Genomic DNA, 23,390 nt, shown 5'->3' on the forward strand with positions numbered 1-23,390 from the left:
GAATTACCTCTTCTCCTAGGTTCACGAAACGGTCGTCCATAAAATGCATTGCTGTTCTGTTGTAAGTAATCTTAAAGATTCCTAAATGCATCTACTTTCGTAAGGCCAAATAAAGTGCTTTTGCTTTCGCCTAGAAACACACAGCTTCTCCCTGACATGGCTGCTTCAACACTAACTGCGTTTACTGAAACCACGCCTTCTTTCTTTGCTTGCACATTTGGGTGCATTATGCAAATATTTCCACATAGTGGGGTAGATATGTGGGGGCGTGTTAGAACGAGCCGTTTTAGGGGGGCGTGGCAGAGTCTTAACTTTGATAAAGAATATCTCTTTGGTTTTAAGACTTTAGTCTTTGCAACTTCAGGGATCTTATCTATGCACAATCAGCTTGTAACACTCCAAAGAGAAAGGAAAACTTGAAATCGCATCATATGACCCCTTTAATACAATTTTACATTACATATTTTGGTAACACTTTACAATAAACCTCCTTAATTTATTCTTCTAAACAAGCATTAATTAATCATAGTTAATGTTAATTGCAACATGTACTAATACATTTTTTAAATCAAAACTTATCTGTTAATATTATTTAATAAACCTGAACTAACAACAATGAACAAACAATGAGCAGGTGTATTTTTATTAACTAACATTAACAAATATTCATAAATACTGTAACAAATGCATTGTTCATTGTTAGTTAATGCATTAACTAAGGTCAACTAAGAAAGGTTATTTATTGTAAAGTGTTACCCACATTTTATTATTAGCTAATATTATTAGTAACAATTAAAAAAGCAGACTAGAAATAGTAAAGTATTTTTATTTATTTTTTTATAAATCCTGAAACTTTCTGATGATTTCCAAGTATAAATAAAATAAAGCTTTTTGACCCAACTGTATGTCTGCTTATTAATTCAATTTGTAGACCTACAGTCTTTTTGTAGCATTTTTGTATTATAGATTTGATCAAGAATTGAAGTGAAAAATTCTCAGTTGCCACATAGAAATCTTCATAAGTACAGAATCTTCCTAAGTTTGTCATATTGTTTCTTTGTTTTAATGCTAATGTTTAATGTCCTACAACTTTGTAAACTTTGTACTTTATTTATTTCTTTGTATAAATGAAAACAGTGGGTCAGACTTTTGGACCACAGTGTCTGCTCGTGAATAAATGGAAGAGATAAATAACACATAAAGGATTAATGCTGACACGAGTTTGTGAATTATTAATTTCAAAGAAGAAAAATCATATCCCAGTTTAGAATCACACCTGCATTTCTCTCTCTATTGTTCTTCAGGTCTTCTGGCTGATTCCTCCAAGCCCACACAATCTGTCTCTGTATGAGGACTGGGTGCTGTCAGGCAAACAGAGTGATATCTTCCTGGGTGACCGTTCAGACAGCTGCCAGCGAGTAGAGCTGAAACAGGGCTACACGTTCTTCATCCCTTCAGGTGACGCACTGAGCTTGAGTGCATATATTTAAGGAAAACGGAAGAGGATGGCAGTGGCAATGCCAAGGTCATGGGTTCGATTCCCAGGGAATGCTTGAACTGATGAAATGTGTACCTTGTATCCAGTGAAAGTCGCTTTGGATAAAAGCGTCTGCCAAATGCTGAATTGTAAATGTAAATTTTGTTATTGAAAATTTAAGTAATTATTCCACTGAAATGTCATTTGTGTTTGTGCACGGATTTAAGAAAATAGCGGCAGGTTTGACTTTAGTGACGTGCATACGATGAAGAACGGAGAATGACATTATGAGAGAAGATTTTTAAGCCCTTGTACATTTTCTTTCCTGAAATTGAGCATTCATATTTTTGCTCTCGTGTGTGTAGGTTGGATCCATGCCGTCTACACTCCAGAAGACACCCTGGTGTTTGGCGGGAATATTCTACACAGTTTTAACATTCCCATGCAGCTCACAGTCTACGAAATTGAGAACAGAACAAAGGTAAAGCATTCATTTAAAAATATAGATAGTTTGATGATTTATCAGTCAGCGTTTAAGGATCTGTCTTTTTAATTTGATGCATGTGGAAGGGAATTCTGATCAATGTGCATCTTTCGGAAGTTGTTTCCATTTACAATATTTATGAGTATATAGTACAAAGTGCTGGGTAGATTACTTACAAATTGTAGTCCGTTACTGATTCCAAATTATGTGACAAAAATTGTAGTCAGTAACGGAATCCATTACATTTCACATTTTAAGTAATATAATCAGACTACTTTTTGATTACTTTGTTTTGACCTAACTCGTTTATTACATTGTTTTAAATAGGATAATCTTGTACCATATTGATATAAAAATACAAAGAGAAAGAAAATATAATCTATTCTTTGTTAAAAGGGGTCATATGACGTTGCTAAAAAGAACATTATTTTGTGTATTTGGTGTAATGAAATGTGTTTATGCGGTTTAAGGTAAAAAAAACAGATTTGTTGCATCTACTGGGGACATATTTACGGATTATAATGATTTATACTGTGTTTTTATGCGTTGCGTTGCGTATCGCGCCGCGTAAACATAAAACCATGTCTGCATTTGTTGATTTTTCGTTGTGTCCTCTTTTGGAAGGCTTTTGATTTCACAACGAAACAGCGTCTCCATGACATGGCTGTGGCGGCAACAATACTACTGTGAGAATCAAAGTTAAGCCTTCTTTCTTTGCGTGAACATTTGGGCGGTGTGTTGAATCGAATCGAATCGAAATCGGATCGCACCGCATCGTAATAGGGGTGAATCGTATCGCATCGCATCGGTAGCTGCTTCATATGTATCTTTAATGTATCGTATCGTTGGCTATGCATCGAGATGCGTATTGTATCGGCCTGAGTCATGACTCATGAGATGCACATCCCTACTCCAAAGAGAAAGGAAAACTTGAAATTGCATCATATGACCCCTTTAACAACATGAAGTGCATTAAACATAACATTACGTCAAAGTTTCCCAAACTGGGGTTTGTGAAGAAACTGCAGGGGGTTTGTGAGTTTAATGAAAAGCTAATAAATTAAATAATAAAAAATGTAAAATTAAATAATTTTATTATCAAAATAAGCACTTACTTAAAAAGATGAAATGTTTTATTTGTTTACCTGCATGCCATGTGACCATTAACCAACGTCAGAGAACCATAAACATGCAAATGTCATACTTAATTATTAACTGATTACCTTAAAATCTCAAGTAAATATATTAGGTGAAAGAGTTTCAGCTGACAAAAAAGTTTGGGAATCACTGCATTACATGTAATTGTAGTCTGATTATGATTATTATAAAATGTAATATAATCTAATTACAAGTACTTAATTTTTGGAACCTGATTACGTTATCCAGATTACATGTAATCAGATCTAATTGTAAATGCCATTTATATTGGTACTTGATGCTATAGATGTGGTTTCAGTTTTTTGAGACAAAAAGGACCATCTTTTCCCTGTAGCATCACCAGAGCCTCACCAGAGTGTGATCCCAAACTGCATAAATTTGAGAGGACTGAGCCTAAAACAAGATTTTAGGCAAAAGTTTTGGCAAAAATTCAAATATTAATTTTTTTGCTTCTGATTGGCTCGGATGCTGACAGTAAAAAGGCTGTTTTAGCAACAGCACTGGACACCTTTGATGTGTTGTGACATTTCAAAGTGACAAACCAGTTATGGTCGCTCACTTTCTGCTAGCAGAAGCTCCAGGACACTTTGATGTGCTTTGCAGGGCTTAGAGCCGGTGGGCCGGGCTATTTTTATATTTGCTAGACAGAGCAGCCAGAAAGAAGACCGATCGTGGCACTGGCTATGTTGTTCCAGGGGCTGCATTATTGCAGTGCTCTAAATTTAGCGCTGGCTGAAGGAGGTATGAGGGAATGAGAGCACAAGCCCTCCATAACTCTGAGAATGTGAGTTTCCTCCCTGGAGAGGAGCCGGAATGGAAAGATATGTGCATGAGAAGCATCTTAGTCATGTTGTCGTTTTTCTCATACTGCAAGAGCCATCTATTATGAAGCCAGTTATATTAGTTTTATATGTAGGTTTTAGGTTCAACTTTATAGTAAGGTTTAATTTATTAACATTAGTTAATGCATTAGGTATCACAAACAATGAACAGCAATTTTTACAGCATTTTAAAATGTAGGTTAATGCTAATTTATAATGTACTTATTCATAATATATTAACTCATGGTAATGTATACAACTTGAAATCTTAAAAAAATGTATTAGTTTATGTAGAAGTTAGGGCTTCAAGATTAAATAAAACCATAATCACAAAATAGCTTAGTGTTATTATCAAATTAAATTAATTAAATCAATATACATGTCGCTTGTCACACTGAAGTATGGTACTGTTTAAAAAAAATTATATAATTTTAAATATGAGATTTTTAATCATTTACAAAGATATTACAATATTAATATTTCTTATTTTTGTAGTAGCAGTAATAATAATATTTTATCATTTTAATTTTATTTTAATAATGATGATGATAATGATGGTAACAAAAATAATAATTATAAAATTAAAAAATAAATATTTTACTACTACTACAAAAAAACCAAATAAATAAATATATAATAATAATAATAATTTATTACTTTAATTATTATTATAGTTAAATTGATATATAATCATAAAATGTTGGGCCAAATTGTGCAGCCCTACAAACCAAACCTGGAGCTTTTCAAAACAAACAAACAAGCAAAATGCAATCACAAATTGTATTTAATCAGAAAAATCACAATTAGAAAAAAAAATAAAAATCATGCAGCTCTAGTAGAAATTAACATTAACCAAGATCAATAACTGCTATAAAAGTCCATTGTTAGCTGCATTAACTAATGTTAACAAATTGAACCTTATTGTAAAGTGTTCCAAGATTTGTTATAGAGTGGTAATTCATTGCATATCGGTTTCAGGTGCACTCCAAATTCCGCTACCCTTTCTTCTATGAGATGTGCTGGTATGTGTTGGAGAGGTACGTGAACTGCTTGACCAGACGTTCGCACCTGAGCCTGGAGTTCGGCGTTCACGCTGGTGAGTTGGCTAAACTGACAGCAATTTGCAGTGACAAACGTAATCAGAAGTCATTTTCAAGTGACGGACAGCGTTGACAAATGCACAGTAATGTGATCTGCCAACTACTAATGGAAGCGCAGACGTGAAGCTTGCACAATCTACCAATAAACTGATACAGAATGTCGGCTAGCAACCAAAAGAACAGCAACTTGGTGACATCCTGCAAATTAATCAAAGAGCACTCCCTTTATAATCACACTTTACCAATTAGTGATTGGCTCTTTTATTAGGAAGGCGGGGCTTCCTTCAATAGAGCGACCATATTGAGCATTGCATTTTTCCTCATTCAAAACTATAGGAGTGACACGTCTTGGGTATTCTATAGTCTTTGCAGGAGGTCTGGCGGTTTTGAGCGGTGAGTAGATTCTAACTGAAACATCTCTGAATGGCCATCGCGTTCCAGAAATCAACAGATATGTCTGTGATTGGCTACATTGCTCAACACTGCAAACACATGTTACAAATGGAAACTTAATCGTTTTTATTTTATATTAGTTGTTCTTGTTGCTTTTCTACAATAGATGAATAACAATTTATTTGTTTTTAGATATTTTATGTTAAGATATTTATTTTTTGCGGGAGTGCTGCAAATCATTTTATTATCCCGCATCCCGCACACACAAGTCTCTACCCGCCCGCACCCACCCATCAAGTCTTGTCCCACGCTGCACTCTGTTGTGTTGGGCCCCGTGGGAGTGCAGGTCTCTAGTGTAAGCTGCAGAAACGATCCATAAATTTATCCATTTTAATCACTCTTACTGAACTCCACCAGTAGTGAGCCAATCTACTAAGTGAGCCCTTCTTTGCATTTTCAATCTCAGAAAGTACATGCAAGTTCCCATGTTTCCTAATTTCAGTCATACCACTCATCAAGATGATTCCTAGGATTGCTCAAGGCCTCTTCTGGTCTTTGTGTAATTTTTGGTGATTCTTGTTTTCTCTTCTGATTTTTATTTAGCTGAACCCAAGCTTGTAACTGAGAGTCTCATCTCTGCTCCTCGGCTGGACATGGAGGAGGACTCGTGTGAGGCGCGGTTAGAGAGGACAGAGGGGACGACCCAGCCCTCCTCAGCTGTCTCTCCCTATCAGACCTTCAAATCCCCGGCCAATGATTCTGAAGACAGCTTCAAGTCCCTGCCTTCAGAGTGTCCCAAGACTCCGTCTGGCTCACCTGGAATGGAACATTCCGGCAAATGGACCCACTTGACAGACTTTGAGTTGAGTGGACTCAAGGCCTTGGTGGAGAAGCTGGAATCCCTTCCGGAGACAAAGAGATGCGTTCCAGAGGGAATCGAGGATCCACAAGCACTGCTAGATGACGTGAAGGTCTTTATACATTTTCCACTTGTCATTTGTTTTGTCTCTCACTCAGTGCCTTGAATTGACATCACGATTACTGCTGCCTGACTCCGTTTTTCTTTTCACAAGGAATAATAAATGGAAGTAAGCACCTGCTGGGTGGTGCGGTGTAGTTGTAGACCTAGACTTGTAGGTTCAGGTAGTAGGTTCAGACCCTACAAGGAACAATGCATTGCAATGCACTCAAAGTAAGGTTGTTGCATTAACTTACGGTGACATTGTGGATGGCAACACCAAGTCTTCAACATTACAAAAATGGACAAGATTTTAAAACAAATCAATGCATTTATTTTAACTCCTTTATACCAAATCTGAAATATACGGTTATCTGTTTTATTTACATTTGTAGGCTCATTTGTAGGCAATTATTTGATTTAAATATTTCAAATATGTTCTAAAATATTCAAATATTTTAAATTATATTATAAATAATAAAGTATAATTTATTATATATTAAAACACAAAATATTTGCACACCAAATATTTTCGCACACCAAAACTATTCACAATTTTTTAGATTTTCATCATCAAAAAAATAAATAAATAAATAAAATACAATAAAAATAGTGTCTGAACTTTTTTTATATGTAGGCTATATATTTTTTGTTGTTCTCAGTTTTGTTTTATGTCTGCTTCTTGAACAGGTTGTGCTGAAGGAACATGCAGATGACAATCCAAAGTTGGCCATCACTGGTTCTCCTATTGTATGCTGGCCGAAGAAGACAAGCAAGGTATGAATGTTTATGCAGAGTGATTAGAAACATTAGTATGTGGCTGAGCAAGATTGTTTAACCTAATTTTAAGGTCATTAATATGATTTACATATTGCAATGTCATCGGTTAATTATACTTTAGAGTAAGACAGATATGGACCAAAACGTGTTATGAAGGTTTTGCGGTCTCCATTCCTTCCTAATTTTGCCCCCTTCAGATTCATGGTTGATGTTGAAATTAAGAATACGTTTAGAGGATTTTTTTGTTGTATTACCAAAAATAGTTGCGTTGTGAGGTGTAGATTCTGTGGAAATATTATTTGCAAAGGCAAAGCGGAACTTTGCCTTAGTATTTCACTGGAATGATGAATCAGCTTCAGACACAAGGGAAGTGTTGCCAGTCCCTCAAAATTAGACCTGACCAATCACACGCAAATCTGCGCTTATAGACTTGTTTTAGTTTATTTCCCTATTGACTGTGACACACGCGATTGGATGTTGGCTTTTGTTCTCCCCCCACTTCACAACACTAAAACTGTCTCGACTACTAAGCCCAGCTGCTGAATTTTCGCCTCCATTGTGTCTGTCTTTTGAAATAAAATACCATCTGTTCTTATACTGCCCCAACTGGCCTCTCTTCTTTACCCCATGACCCTGTTTGATCACTTCTGTTCTGCATGCTCGCTTCCTATTGGTTGTGTCTAAGCTGTGTTGGCGCATATTAAAGAGCCTGTTTTGCATATTGCACACCCATTGGCTCTGCCGCTCTCCTCTCCCCTCCCACTTCTTGGAACTCCCCCTGTTGCATATTCATGAGCATGTCTTGCTCTAGCCTGTGTGCTCTGATGGCTAAGGAACAGAAGGGAGGGCTGTGCTGTCTCGCAGCCAGTAGCAAGCCAGAGCTGCAGCCATGTCAGTTAGCTAAGCGCTGAGAGGACTCTAAGAGCCATGGCCATGTCGCTGATCGCTGACGAGGAGGATTATGAGAACTCGGATGCTGAGCAGGTAGTAACGTTGAGCCAATGGGTCCTTAGACTTAAGAACAGAAGATGCAATAGGTTGCATGTAGCAGTTATTTGTGTATATTTGCAAGTGTAACTGAAGTGCACGTGATAAGTGAGCTGTCAGAGCTGTCAGAAATGTTTATGGTGAGCGCTGATAACTACATATGACTAACACACAAGTTCAGTTTTGAGCCTGGTGCTCATTTTGATCCAGTTTGACATTGTTTGATGTTTATTTTGCAATAGTAAGGTCACATTTTTGCCATTTTTTCTCACTGAACTTGAATGAATATCTCAGCAGGTTGTTGAAACATGAACCTAAACTAGCATTTCTTGATGCTGTAAGATCTTGTTAGGTACTTTCAGAAGTTGCAGATGAAAGTGAAATCAGTGACACTTCATTTGTGGAAGCTGTGATATTACTATGTGATATGATAGTCATGCTATGTTAGCCACTACAAATGCTTTCTAACAGTCACAGTTGATGTTTTAATGCACACTGCAGTGTTTCAAAGGCGTGTGGGTTCTTTCAATACTTTGCATATGTCTGTTTGTGCGGCTGCCCACGTGAGACTCTCCCATCGCTTGTTTTATGCTTGCGGTTGGGCGAATCTTTGATTCTCTTCCAGGGAATCCTTTTGTATTCCTCTTCTATTGGAAAAACTACAAATGCATTTAGCTCCAAATGCTGTCGCCACTGAGGAAAGGATGCAGTTGCTAGATTATCGTCATTTAATCTTCCATCATTAGGATGAAATCCATCTTTGTGCCTTTTGTAAAAACGTACAAAAGTATGTTTGTCCGATTGCATACATTTTTACTCTCACCGCTCGTTCCAGATATTTGTATAGATCATTGTGTTATTCAACTTCCTCAATTTCCAGGATATTTTTAACTGTTTTGGCCACAGCCCAACAAGGGCCTCTTTGAGCCGGTCCTACAAGATGAGCGCATGGGGGAGGGGCGGGACAAAGAACCAACGTGAGTAAAAACAGTCCAGACATGTTCCTGTTGTGAACATATTTAGTCCTGGACCTGTAGTTATGAAATTATAGGTGTATATTGAATCAGACATAATTTTTTGGGATATTAGATCTTGCATACATCAATACATCTGGTCTTGGATGCTATTTGACAGTGTATTGGTGTAATATTTGCCAAGGAGATATTGGTAAACCACTATTTAAACCTTAAAACACTTTCTTATTTACTAACAAGTGAGTTTCTTGGGGGCGTAGTAGTGATCAAGCTAGTTTTTGGTTTGTATCAGTTAATCTCCAGTTTCTTGGTCACCTCTTCTTAGGACTGGCTCTGCAACGTTTGCATTTGTTTTTGTTTTTTTATATTATTCGCCCCAGTGAAAAGACTTTATTTTGCTGATATCTGCCTCGTCAAGTTTTGTGAGTTTAGTGTTAAATATCAAGTGTAACTTCACACCCTACTAATTAAATTTGCCCTGCCATCTCTGCAGCTGGGTGTGATTTGTGATTTTTGCTGTTGTTTTTGCAGTATAATTTTAATGAATATTAATTTGGATAATGTTCTTAACAAGTAGGACAATTACATATAGAGCATCTGGTTTAATGATGGTATCACAAACTAAGTGCTTGAGTCAGCATGTGTATGTTTACCATGGATATGTTTTTTTTTTAACTCTGCACATACACCTATAACAGACAGCAAGCTTTAAAATCCATGTTTGCCCTTAATAACTACAGTAATCCTGTCTTAGTGATCTTTCATCTCTGCAGCAGTTTTTATATGAATGCAGTCTTTAATTTCTGACCTTGTCAGCAAGCTGCTCTAACGATGTCAAGCAAATCTGTTTATGGTATTAATCTATCATAGCACATGCACACACTCAGATGCAGTGATGATGGTTGGCTTGGAAAGTTCTTATTTCAGTGGTTTCACAATGAGAAATATTTCCTCACTTTGCTAAGGTTATATTTTAACAATGAAATCAGTTATGTGACTGTTGATAATTCTCCTCTGTTTGGCTTCTAAAATCTTCTCTGAACATTTGTATTTATGCTGAACATTTTGATTGATATCAAAATGACAAAATGTGAATGTAAGTGAGAATAAAATTATGGATATAATGATGACAGATCCAACCCCACAAGGAGCAAATGATTGTTTTTATTTTTGTGTGGCCCAACAAAAATAAAATAAAAAAATAAAAATCACCATTTATTTTAGCCAACATCCAATAGTTCCAAAAGAAGAATGTTATCAGCAAAACTGATAAACGATGAGTTGGTTGACCTCTACTTGGAAACTTTGATTTTGGGTGATGGCCTTGTGGGACCTTTAATGAATTTTCAAGGTCCCGTCTTTAATCTGGGTGAAACCAGCTCTTACAAATGCAAACTCACGACATCCAACACATTAACAAGAGACATTAGATTTGGCCTGGAATATTTTTCCCTCTGGCAGCCACATAACTGTCTCCCTCTTCACCGGCTCTGCTGACCACATGCCTGTATTTGTGCTTCTGTTTTCCTCCATCTCAGTTTCATAACACATCACATCTGAGATGTTGTGAAACAGCAGTTTCAGCTTTCTGATATTTGTGGACAATTTCAAGAACTCAACAACAGTATGTATGTGGTTGTCATTTTTTTTTCTTTCATTTCATCCACGTAGGAAAAACTCATGTGAGGCGAAAATCAATTCTACTACAAGCATCAAATTCAAAGCTCTGTGCAAACAGGACTTTTGACTCTGACTGAAGAGCTAATTTCAACTCTCTGGGGCAGAGGAATCCACTTAGACTGTTTAAAAGCAATGTACCTATTGAGGAGGTCGGGTTGAACTTTCCCCCTCTGGCTAATGTGATTGTTCATGTTTTCCTCTCCATTACTGAAGGTTCCTAATGAGAGTGGAGGCCAAATTCATTCTCATCAATCACCCTGTGTCCCATGGTGCCGTAGGAAAGTCTTGCTGTGGGTGCTGGGACAGGCATGGCTTCTGCTTGATGTAATGGGGACATGGCAGCCCATGGGATGTGGAATATAGCTGTTTGAAGAATAATTCCCTTTGACTTTCTTGAGAGTATATAAGTGTGTATGTATTAAGCTTACTTATGATTTATAGTCTAAATGCACTGTTGCCATTTTGGCCTGATGGCCAAGAATAACATAAAAGACGAGTAAAAGCTCTATCAAAAAGGAAACAGAATCAATAATGGAAAGTGCTTCACATCAAGGAGATCAAATGGCAAACATAAATACGCTTCTATTCATTCTGACATCCCTGCTACTGCTGCTGTTTCTCCTCTGTTGCATAACACGGCTAAACCGGTGTTGGAATATTTGTGTTTCTAAGGAAACACAGTTTACGTTTATGAGAAATGCTGTTAGGAATAATATGCGTTGGCTGGTTTAATGCATGTTCCTGCAGCTGTATCCTGACTTATTGTTCTTTAATTGACTCAGAATTAATAACAACAGGGAATGTCCTCCAACTTTACTTGACTGACACTGTGGGCAGATTTTATCAGTGTTCACAGAGTAGTAAAAATGCATTCTCATGTTCAGTGCTGCTGTTCTCCTATTTTTGTTCTTTAAAGTGCCTTGAGGGCATATAAACAATTTGAATAACTGCACATACAACTAAATCTGAACCATATGAACCCACTTTCAGAGTGTGGGGTCTGAAAGTCGATAGGTCTGTGTTCATTATGTTTGCATTCCCTTGACTGTGTGGCATTGCATTACTGTTAAAGTCAGCAAGCAGCTCATAAACAGATCATGTTCATCATGTCCTGGTTTCTAAAAATGTTCAGTTTGCTACATGTAAAACAGGTTGAGAAAAGTTTAATCTTGTTTCTCATTTTCCATTCTGTGGTTCTATGTTTCAGCCACGGCCGCTTAATCGGCCAAAATCAAAGATGGGCTCGTCTCCATCGGCTGCTGCAGGCTCAGCAGCGGGAGGAGTGAAGCTCTCGTCCAGCCGCGGTTCATCTAATGCCCGGCGCAGACGGACACGCTGCAGGAAGTGTGAGGCATGTACACGCAAAGAGTGCGGGGAGTGCCACTTCTGCAAGGACATGAAGAAGTTTGGTGGACCAGGCCGCATGAAGCAGTCCTGTATCATGAGACAGTGCATAGCGGTCAGTCTGGGTACTCAACATCAGATTTGACCCTTGATCTGCTGAATGACATGTCTGAAGGAACTAACTGCCACACTTTCTGTGTTTTGCAGCCTGTTCTACCTCACACTGCTGTGTGTCTGGTGTGCGGAGAGGCTGGGAAAGAAGACACGGTAGAGAACGAGGAGGACAAGTTCAACATGATGCTTATGGAGTGCTCTATCTGCAGCGAGATCCTCCATCCAGCATGCTTGAAGGTTGTTTTCCTAATTAGTCCACCAAACAATTGGAAACTTATTTTAGACATACAATGTTGTTCTGTTCAGTAGAAACTTATTCTGTTCTGCTGTTCAGGAGAAGGATTCTGGCAGTGTTGTAAATGACGAGTTGCCAAATTGCTGGGAGTGTCCGAAATGCAGTCATTCTGGAAAGACGGGAAAAGTAAGCATCACTGTCCTACCTAACTACATAAAAACATAAGCCTAAATAATGAAAATGGTGATGATATTGTTAAGTCTTAGGTTAACAAGATATTAAATTTCTGATATAATACATAATAGATATAAACTTGTCTTGTCTTCTTTCCCACTTTTTGGTCACAAAGCAAAAAAGAGGCCCAGGGTTTAAGTACGCCTCCAATCTCCCTGGCTCTATGCTCAAAGAGCAGCGAATGAACCGGGACGTAAAGGAAGAGCTGGAATCAAACATGTCTACTGAGTCCTACACCTCTACTGTTTCACCTGTCATGAAGAAGAAGAAGAAGACAGAACGAGAGAACAATCCTACCTGCAAGTCAGAAGATGCATTTAAGAAACGTTCTCCCAAATTGGAGGACAACCCACTCCGCAAGAAGAGAAAACTCTTTGAAAAGGACTCAGACTCAGATTCCAATGTTAAGAAAAAGGTAGCAAGACAATGAATAAGTAAAAGCAAATAAGAGATGAAATAATATTTTTTTGCAAAGCATGTATTTTGACCCTCTTTTAAATCCACAGAAGAAGCGCTCAAAGCCTGAAGATCTCTCAGCCTCTAATGTCCTGGGACAGATCAAGACCGAAAGAGAGGATGAGGAGGAGTATGATGAGGTTAACAGACAAGAATTGGAGAGGAGAGCCTTCGGTTTTGCGCCCTCAGAAGAGGAGGATGGAGATGATGAAGAGGAGGAAGAAGAAGAGGAGACAATGAAGAAGAAGGGTAGTCCAGAGGAGAATGGGAAACTTGAACACAAGACCTCCGCTGCATGGGAAGGTGACCAATCACAGGGTGGTTTTACCCAGGCAGGGCCCAGTAGTGACTCGGGTGTTGATGCACAGTTGAGGAGCCAGCGAAAAACCAAACGTAAGCCTCGCCTGCCCAACAAAGAACTGAGCAAAGAACTAAGCAAACAACTCAATCAGGAGATCCAGAATACAGAGGATCGTCTAGCACATCAAAATGGCAGAGCGGTGAAGACAGAACCAGATAGTGATGGAGAGGACAGAAAACCACTGAAGAATGGAAGCAGCCATCTGAGAGACTGGCTGGGGCCTAAGCGGGAACTAAACGGATCCTTGCGAGAGCAGCTCCCGGTTAGTTGGATCAGGACTACACCTACCCCTGTCATTCGGCCAAAACCTTGCCGCTCTCCACCGAAATGTGTTCAGATGGAGCGTCATGTTATTCGTCCCCCTCCGATCAGCCCCCCTCCGGATGGGCTGCCCCTAGATGATGGGAAGAATCACGTAATGCGGAGAGAGGTGTGGATGGCAGTGTTCAGCCACCTCACACACCAAGACCTGTGTGTCTGCATGCGGGTCTGCAAGACCTGGAACAGATGGTACGTCTTCCAGAAACTAGGAAAGAAAGCATCATAATATGTTGAGCTTTTTAAGTTGCACTTGCACTATAGAGAATTTACTTTATACTGCAGTACTACATGAGCATCCTTTTCCTCCATTGGTGCTTTCATTGGTTTACTCCCTAGCTCTCAGACTTAACCACATCTTTAACCCTTGTCCTAACTAATGAAAACACTGGATTGTATTTGGGTCACAAGAATGAAGTGAATCTTTTTTTACTTTCAGTTGTGACTTCAAGGTCCTCCATGTTATGTATATTCTACACACGCAATCTCAACTTTGTAAGATGCAAGTCTTCTGTCCTCTGTTCTCAGGTGTTGTGATAAAAGACTTTGGACCAAGATCGATCTGAACCGGTGCAAGTCAATCACTCCACTCATGCTGAGCGGCATTATCCGCAGACAGCCGGTCTCCCTGGACCTCAGTTGGACCAACATTTCTAAGAAGCAGCTCAGCTGGCTAATCAACAGATTACCTGGTACAATCACACTTTTACTTACCAGCTCATTTGTTTAATGGTGGAAAGTTTTTTTGGAGTTTTGTTTCAATGCATCTCAGGTTCACTGTATAGCTGGATTCCTTTCCAGCTGTTTTGACCTGTGTATATCCTAATGGTGTAGGCTTTATGTACTTGACACTCCAGTCTTGTTCCCGGAGATCTATATTCCTGCCAAGTTTAGCTATGACCCTGATCAAGTACACCAGAACCAGCTAATTAATATCTTTAGGAACTTTTGATTATTACAAACAGGTGTTTTGGAGCAGGGTTGAAACTGAACTCCAACAACAGGATTGGGCACCCCTGATGTATGCAAACTCCACTCTTGTGTCCAATACTTGCATGACACCTTTGTGTTGGTTTCCTGGCAGGTCTGAGGATTCTGTTGCTGGCAGGCTGTTCGTGGGCAGCTGTATCAGCTTTATGCACATCCAGTTGTCCTTTGCTAAGAACTTTAGATGTGCAGTGGGTAGAGGGACTTAAGGACAACCAGATAAGAGACCTACTCTCCCTGCCGACAGACAACAGACCAGGTACTGAATGATAGCATTAATTGCTGTTTATGTCCATTATGTACTCTTGACCCATTTAGAAGTTCTTTATCTTCTTATTTTGCCAATTCATAGCGCCCCCATGTGTACACAGGAAATAGTACAGGCACATTTCTGTTATATTGTTTAAAAATTGACTGTAAAAGATGCATATTGCTGTCTCTCAGGTCAGTTGGACAGTAGAAGTAAACTGAGGAATGTGGAGAATCTCTGTCTAGCTGGTCTGGACATAACAGATACATCCCTGAAGCTGATCATAAAACATATGCCTTCACTGTCCCAGTTGGATCTTAGTTACTGTAACCACATCACCGACCAGAGTGTCAACATCCTCACGGCAGCCGGCACCACGACCAGAGACTCTCTCACTCACATCAACCTTTCAGGTATGCAGGCCATACTAAACCCCTCACATAACAGGTTAGACATGCTAACGGACAGTGGAGTGGACTGGAAAACAAGTATGCATACATTGTGTGTATAGGCTACACAAACTCATCTTAATCTGATAACATTTCCATCTTGCTGTTTTATGCATTGCATCTTGGGAAAAGCATGATGCAAGGCCACTGCTCTTCACTCGCTACTAATGTAAATCTGAGCGGCTATGGCTCTAAATCCCCATTCCTTTCCTCCACAGTTTGTAACAGAGTTACAGACCTGTCGTTGACCTACTTCAAGCGCTGCGGAAACATTTGTCACATCGACCTGCGGTACTGCAAACAGGTGACCAAAGAGGGTTGTGAGCAGTTCATCGCAGAGATGTCCGTCAGCGTGCAGTTCAGACTGATCGAGGAAAAACTACTGAGCAAACTGAGCTAGTCAATAAAGACAGTGACAATAACTTGACCTAGAACCCAGGGAACTAACAATCTCGCTCTCCATTTTTTTTTTTTTACACTTTTTCAACATAGGATGGGTGGAGCGTAATGCACTCCACAGAAAACCAGCAAAGACAAAAATGACATTGCTAAACAACACACTCCAAGCAAAAGCCTGAATTCATCAACAGAGCTCACAAGTGAAGAAACGTGTTCTTCTCTGGTGGCCAATTCAGCCTTCCAATCTGTTTTATTGTTTTCAATTCGTTTAGTTGTGCTGCTAAGGCAAACGTTTATTGATTTTTACGTTTACAAGGCACATCTAACAGAGTGCCAACGTTAAAATGCTGTTGAAAGGCATGTTTACTCATATTTTGCATAAATGTTATAAAAAAGGTTTTATAGTCACACAGTGCAGTGTTGCAGTGACTGTTATTTTCTTTCTCGGAAAAGAAAAATTCAAAATGCATGTGCTTTTTTCGTTACCATGCAAACGTTAAGCGTCATGCAGTATTAATTTTTGTATCAGAAGGGATTTCACACTTTATGTGCAGTATTAAATGCACTCATATATAGACTTTATTGACAGTATTCAGTCAGTACAAAGTTTATTTTTTTTCTACGCAGTAGGAAGTTAAGCAGATCATATCTATACTAGCTATAGTAACTGTGCAGATGTTTTTGTAATGTTAATTTAAGATGTGATGTCTTCTAATGTTATAAGATGTTCTACAGGTACATTCTCTTTTCCATACAACTATATTACTTATCTGGGCTTCTTTAATATGTATATATCTGGGGGGAAACGTATTTGCACTGTTTGACCTGAATAAATACTGGTATTTTTTCCAGTATGATGTTTTGCTTCACGGAATTTTGACTGTGTGAACAACTTGGTGCACAAAACTATATAGAGCATCGGATTATTCAAGGTAAACAAGATTTATAAATTAGCCTAAAATCCGGCCGTTCAAGCAATTATGATTTCCCGCCTACCTTTTTGCCGCTCTTTTCCTCACGCTCATGTTAAGACTTATTGAGTAAATATAGGACAGGTTATCACATACAGACAGGCTTATTTCAGCGAATCTGTTCTTAATAATCAGAATAATCAGCAACCATATCCGTGTATTGTGCTATAAAAAGTTATTTTCATCCGCTTGCGTCTGACTGACTGCGTTGCACTTAGCAGCCACTAGAAGGCGCCGATTAGCATTTCATCGTTTGCAACTGAGGAAAAAATAATACTGAAATGAGAAAACTCTTCTTATTTTGTTACTTCAAGGTACCATATTTTATTAAATTTAATAAATCATCTTTGAATTACCAAAATAAAAAGTTCAACATTCCAAAATACAAAGACCAGACCCCAAAACGCCTTCCAGCGCTCAGTTTAAGTCGTTTAGACAGTAATCGTGTCAGTTGTCTGCTCAGCTAGAGTAGTTGCCTACTACCAAGTGACATCTTTTAGAGATAGCAGCATTAGAAACATACACATAAGCACAGTGTCAGTGTTGGGCAGACGGGTGTGGAGATGTTCTAGAAGCAAATTAAAAACAGACTGATTATAGAAATACATGGTTGTGACACCAGAATGTAACCAAATCTACTGTAGTATTATTTGTGACCGATTAAAAAGATAAACAACTAAATCAATGTTGTTTACATTCAAGGAAAAAACTGGAACGCTGAAGAAACATTTAAAAGAAAATGCAAGAAAAACTGGACAACAGAGGAAAATATAGCCTATCCATATAGCCTACTTTGTGTACATCTTTTTTCACATGTATATAAAATCATATATGTTTGATTAAATTTTCCTTTATATTTGTTTGTCTAGCCAATACCACAGCCATCATAACTTGAATTTGACTACAGAATTCACAGCAACAAAGGGCATCCAGAGGAATCAAATAACAATTTATTTTCCTCTTTATCTTATCGTTATCTAGAAAATGTAAATATGCACAAAAAGGGAAAGAAACGTAAGTAAAATCACGAATGCAATAGAGAACTGTGATACGTAAATCCATGTAGCACCGCTTGTGAAATCAACACGACACACCAAAAAAAAAACAGACATCTTTCATGGTATTGCTGGAGATGAAGAACATTGAAATCAAAACTTTTGACCAACAATGAAAACGGAATATTTTGCAAAGAAAACCAACCAAGGTTTAAAGGTGCACTAAGAAATTTTTACCAACTTCTATAGTGCTTTTGACAAATGTTTTAATATTGTACACTCATGTGAGACTCAAAAAAAGGTTTTGATCTACATAGGTGAACCTTCCTTAATGTTGAGATCACATGACCAGCCTAACTTCCTTTACCTTGGTAATCACCCTATTATCTGACACTTTTAATTAATCGAAAATGACTTAGCACACCTTTAATTATCTTGTATATACAGCACAATGGAGACAAACCAACCACACGCCTGACGTTCGGCAGATTCTGCAAAATTTGATAAAAAAATAAAATAATAATTGAGGTTCCAGTAATAAGCTACATAGTGGCAGGTGCTGGATTCCAGTTACTCTGTGAAAAAATACAATACAGTTTCTATCAACTTGCTATAAATAACTCTTCTGCTAGCTGGTCATTTGATCCGGTGTCATGGATGCTGATTTGTGGTATGGCAATAGCCGATTTAATACATGAAAACAACACGCTTATTAATAATATAGCACGTAAAAACAATCCAGAAGCCGTTCTGCACATTTCTACTTTGGCACTTACAGTACCTTCCCCCTTCACAATGGTTTTCACTGTTGCTACGACAACATGCATCTTAATGGCAATCGGTTTCTCTACACGCACACTTAAAGATTTCTAATATTGCACATACAATAAGACATTTCCAAAAAGTTTACAGGAATGTACTGTAAACCACTTAAACTTTCATATTTTTTATACGTTATTCCTCTAAAATCCCTTTCTTCCCTAACCGCAGAAACGATTTCAAACGTGTCAATGAATGACCAAATAAAAATGGGCAGCAGGAAATGCTCGCTCTGTGAAGAAGGTGTGCGCAGTACTGGTTTCCACCACTTTGAATCTAAAGGGGCAGTTCATTGGTCCAGTCGTGGCCCCAGCCTGCTCGGTCAAGCAGGAAGCATCTGGTGTGTTGGTCTTCCAGTAGAGGTGATGCTCATTGCTCACCCGTTAAGACTTGAAGACGTGCACCGCCCGCACCACGTACTGCCTGCAGATGGGGCACTCGCTCATCCTCTTGCCACACTTGGTGCAGGTGACCATGTGACCGCACTCCAGCAGAACGCAGTCTATCACGGCATCCATGCAGATACGGCACAGGTTCTCATCAACACCGCCCAGCTGAGCTACTTGCACACCATCTGGAAGTATACAATATATGGAAGGTTTGAGATCTTGTTTAATAGTCTATGGATCTTGTTTGTCTGTTCTGCTTGTGTGTAATGAGGTTTTCTTTTCACCTTGGGAAAGATTTTTGTACATAGTTTTACATGCAATGACATTTTACAAGACATTTTGAGCAGTAAAATGTGATCATTTTCATTAAATTAAAATGCTTTAAACAAATGTTCCAGGTTCAATACAACTTAAAACTCAATCATAAGCATTTTTTGATGACAGAAAATGTTTTCGACTTGTCACCTAATATAATAAAAGCATTTAAAACTGGAAATAAATGAGGACATGCATGTTACATATTTAAATGTCACAAAAATGTGAATTTTTGTTAAAGGACATGAATTCTTTAAAATAAGAAGATAAATGAAGGAATTTTATTTTCAGTTTTATTTTCTTTAAAAATAAAGAAAATAAAATTGAAAAACATCATTCTAAATTAAATTGAAATTCAGTTACATTTTTTATTTGAATTAAAATGCTTTAAAGAAATGTTCTGGGTTCAATACAACTTAAAACTATATCAAAAGCATTTTTAAGTATGCACAGATTTGATTACGTCCCATAATTTAATAAAAGCAGTTATAATGGAAATAAATAGGGACGTGTGCATTAAATATTTAAAAGCAGAAATGTTAATTTTTTGTTAAAGAACATGAATTCTTCTTTAAAAATAAAGACAATAATTGAATAGATTTTCTTTTCAATTTTCTTTTCTTTAAAAATAAAGAAAATAAAATTGAAAAACAAATAATCTTAAATTAAAATGAAATTCAGTAAAAAATTTTATTTGAATTAAAATGCTTTAAAGAAATGTTCTGGGTTCAATACAACTTAAAACTATATCAAAAGCATTTTTAAGTATGCACAGATTTGATTACGTCCCATAATTTAATAAAAGCAGTTATGGAAATAAATAGGGACGTGTGCATTAAATATTTAAAAGCAGAAATGTTAATTTTTTGTTAAAGAACATGAATTCTTCTTTAAAAATAAAGACAATAATTGAATAGATTTTCTTTTCAATTTTCTTTTCTTTAAAAATAAAGAAAATAAAATTGAAAAACAAATAATCTTAAATTAAAATGAAATTCAGTAAAAAATTTTATTTGAATTAAAATGCTTTAAAGAAATGTTCTGGGTTCAATACAACTTAAAACTATATCAAAAAGCATTTTTAAGTATGCACAGATTTGATTACGTCCCATAATTTAATAAAAGCAGTTATAATGGAAATAAATAGGGACGTGTGCATTAAATATTTAAAAGCAGAAATGTTAATTTTTTGTTAAAGAACATGAATTCTACTTTAAAAATAAAGACAATAATTGAATAGATTTTATTTTTATTTTTATTTTCTTTAAAAATAAAGAAAACAATTCAAAAATATTTTATATGAAACAGAATGAGACAGAAAATGTTCTCATCTCTGAATAAAAAAAAAAGCAGTTCTAGAAATAAGGAAATGCACATTAAATATCTAAAAGCAGAAATACCTAAAAGTGAATTTTTGTTAAAAGACATTAATTCAGACATTAATAAAGACATTTTATTTTCAATTTAATTTAATCATTTCAAATTCAAATTACTTACAAAACTGTGATTTTTGCTTTACAAATAAACTCAGCAAAGTAAATATTTTCTGTATTACTGAACCTGGACACACACAGTCTTTCTTATTTGACATCCTTTTAGTCGGTCAATATCAGCGGTCAAACCTTTTAATGATAAACAGCAACTCTCCTCTATGGCAGACTAAACCAGTATTTGCTGATGTTAGTCTTATTAGCTCTATTAATTGCTCTATAAAAAAACCAAAATGGTGCACATCCCTCAAGCATAAGAAACTTGGTCCTTCTCCAAAAAGCCACTTGATATATTTTCTGAGACCGGACAGCTACAATATTTGGATCATTTTGGGCCGTTTTCCAAGCAGTGTTAATATAATTAATGAAGGCAAGGTGCAATTACAGTAATGTGACAAGCTATAAAAAGACAGACAGATCACATTAGGAGCACAATTCATGACACAAATGTGATCATGCACGTGGAAACCACATATCAAACTCTCCCAGCATGCATTGGGAAGAGTCACTTTTCATTAATAATGGTAATGATGATGTTGGAGTCACATTAAAAAAAAGGCTGAGTCTTACCTCCAATACCTCCATTGCATATAGGAGGAGGGTAAGCTATGACTTTGATTGACAAACATAGTAGTGGAAGAGTTAGCATTATTAGCACTGGACAGCTAACGTAAGCTCGCATGCATACAGAAAATTGTAAACTTGAAAATGTTGCCCGGAAAGAACATATTTCCATGTTGTACACTCTTCATGCTTCACCAGGTTAGTAAATAGTCATGGTAGTAAGGTTTTGATATTTTCCACTGTATATTTGTAAAATGTTGTATTTTTATGTGCATATTTATGCATTTAAATATTTATTTAAAAATAATAATATATATATTTATAAAGTCTCAAGTACCAGTGTTGTTATTGTTAACTACAACTAAAACGATTAAAATTATATTCAGTAACATACAAAACTAAAAAAAAAAAAACGAAACGAAAATTACCAGTGTTGTTATTGTTAACTACAACTAAAATGATTAAAATTATATTCAGTAATAACATACAAAACTTTTTTTTAAAAAGTGTGCGAAAATTACAAATGTTGCCGCTGCAACTAACAGAAATAGAAAAAGTTTACGTTGAAGTACTAAAACGACTAAGACTAAAATAGAAATAGATTCAAGCTAAATAAATACATTTAAAACATTAATAAAAAATAATACAAATTACAAAAAGCACATAAGAAAATTACTAAAACTTAAACTAAGATTAAGCTGAAAACAAATTAAAATATAAAAAATACTACTATAATAGTATATAAATAACACTGTCAAGTACAATGTATCTCAATATTGGTCTGCTTACCTGCAGCTAGGCTGTTGCTAACATTTTCCACTGCAAGGAAAAGAACATGCGAAGAATCAATTTTATGGAGAGCAGAAGCCTATTTGAAAATCACATTAGCCACAGCTGATTTTGGCCTGATCCTTGACTGATTCAATTTCATGTTGTTATTTCTCACATGCAGTCTGTCAAAAAGATTCGGAGACCGTAATAAAATGGCTGCATTCTCTGTCATCCATCACTCTTATTATATGATGCCAGCTGTGCTCTTTTCAGTCTGAACATCTACAAAAGCTTCCTTCTCATTATTCTGCCAATTATATAGCCAGTAGAAATTAAAATGGTCATATAAAGCACCCAAGGCAGCTTTCATGCACTATTCCACTAATTCAAAATCTAGATGATCTTCTAGAAGGATGAAGTTGCTTAATAAAATAATGTTACTGAATTATTAAAAACAAACATCTTACATTCTTAAAAATAAAGGTTCTTTATAGGCATCTATGGTTCCATGAAGAACCTTTAACATCCATGGAACCTTTGCATTGTACATAGTGTTAATTTTGTCAGCTATTTTCATTTTAGTCTTAAGGTCTGTGCACACTGAGTCCGAAATTTTCGTATGCGTTTTTTCGTATTCTAAATCCTAAAAATTCATCACGCACAGAAACCTTGCACACTGAGTCCGATGCGTATTAATTAATCCGTTGCGAAAAAATTCGCAAAACAGCACTAAATGGAGTCTTCAAGCAGTGAGGATGATTTTGTTGTCCTCTCGCTTCTTAAAAAAAGAAAAAGAAAGGAAATATTGGGTCCATCCAATCCGAGGCAGTGTGTAAACGTGATTGACATAACATGAGGTCGTATTTATTTTTTAACGTGGGAAATTTTCGGACTCAGTGTGCAATGACCTTTAGTCTTAGTCCCGGGCTAAAATGTCCTTGTTAGTGTTTATCATATTTAGTCAACCTTGTCCCATTTAGTTTTAGTCGACTAAAAGTCTCAACATTTTAGTCTAGTTTTAGTCCAAGAAAATCTAAAGTATTTTAGTCTAGTTTTAGTAAATGAAAACTTGACATTTTAGCAATAAGATTATTATTAATTAACCATACAGCAGTAT

The 23,390-nt window shown here is 36.8% G+C and overlaps 2 protein-coding genes across 4 annotated transcripts in view; one reads left to right on the top strand and one right to left on the bottom strand.

Annotated features, from left to right (window-relative positions):
* The window catches only part of LOC107746202 (lysine-specific demethylase 2B-like), a 24,198-nt gene extending 7,258 nt beyond the window's left edge, over nt 1–16,940 (top strand). The window contains exons 4-18 of the mRNA XM_016560319.1: nt 1,305–1,458; nt 1,843–1,958; nt 4,919–5,036; nt 5,377–5,433; nt 6,037–6,404; nt 7,082–7,168; nt 12,020–12,271; nt 12,364–12,507; nt 12,605–12,691; nt 12,855–13,154; nt 13,246–14,066; nt 14,403–14,566; nt 14,959–15,120; nt 15,306–15,524; nt 15,779–16,940. Coding sequence (XP_016415805.1) covers nt 1,305–1,458; nt 1,843–1,958; nt 4,919–5,036; nt 5,377–5,433; nt 6,037–6,404; nt 7,082–7,168; nt 12,020–12,271; nt 12,364–12,507; nt 12,605–12,691; nt 12,855–13,154; nt 13,246–14,066; nt 14,403–14,566; nt 14,959–15,120; nt 15,306–15,524; nt 15,779–15,960 — 3,231 coding nt within the window. The 3' untranslated portion in view covers nt 15,961–16,940. The remainder of the gene's footprint in view (nt 1–1,304; nt 1,459–1,842; nt 1,959–4,918; nt 5,037–5,376; nt 5,434–6,036; nt 6,405–7,081; nt 7,169–12,019; nt 12,272–12,363; nt 12,508–12,604; nt 12,692–12,854; nt 13,155–13,245; nt 14,067–14,402; nt 14,567–14,958; nt 15,121–15,305; nt 15,525–15,778) is intronic.
* Nucleotides 16,941–17,110: 170 nt separating this feature from the next.
* Nucleotides 17,111–23,390, bottom strand: part of LOC107746204 (E3 ubiquitin-protein ligase RNF34-like) — a 30,991-nt gene continuing 24,711 nt past the window's right edge. Inside the window, exons 6-9 of one of the 3 annotated variants that reach the window (XM_016560322.1) lie at nt 22,292–22,321; nt 21,509–21,550; nt 19,125–19,318; nt 17,111–17,189 (exon numbers count right to left, since the gene is read on the bottom strand). In XM_016560322.1, the coding sequence (XP_016415808.1) occupies nt 19,128–19,318; nt 21,509–21,550; nt 22,292–22,321 (263 nt within the window). In that variant the 3' untranslated portion in view covers nt 17,111–17,189; nt 19,125–19,127. Of the gene's footprint in view, nt 17,190–17,255; nt 19,319–21,508; nt 21,551–22,291; nt 22,322–23,390 lie in introns of those variants that run through there. The other 2 variants (XM_016560321.1, XM_016560324.1) reach the window with 2 other exon arrangements.

Source organism: Sinocyclocheilus rhinocerous, unplaced genomic scaffold (assembly GCF_001515625.1).
Source record: "Sinocyclocheilus rhinocerous isolate Xijiao unplaced genomic scaffold, SAMN03320098_v1.1 scaffold4545, whole genome shotgun sequence".
Lineage (NCBI taxonomy): Eukaryota > Metazoa > Chordata > Actinopteri > Cypriniformes > Cyprinidae > Sinocyclocheilus > Sinocyclocheilus rhinocerous.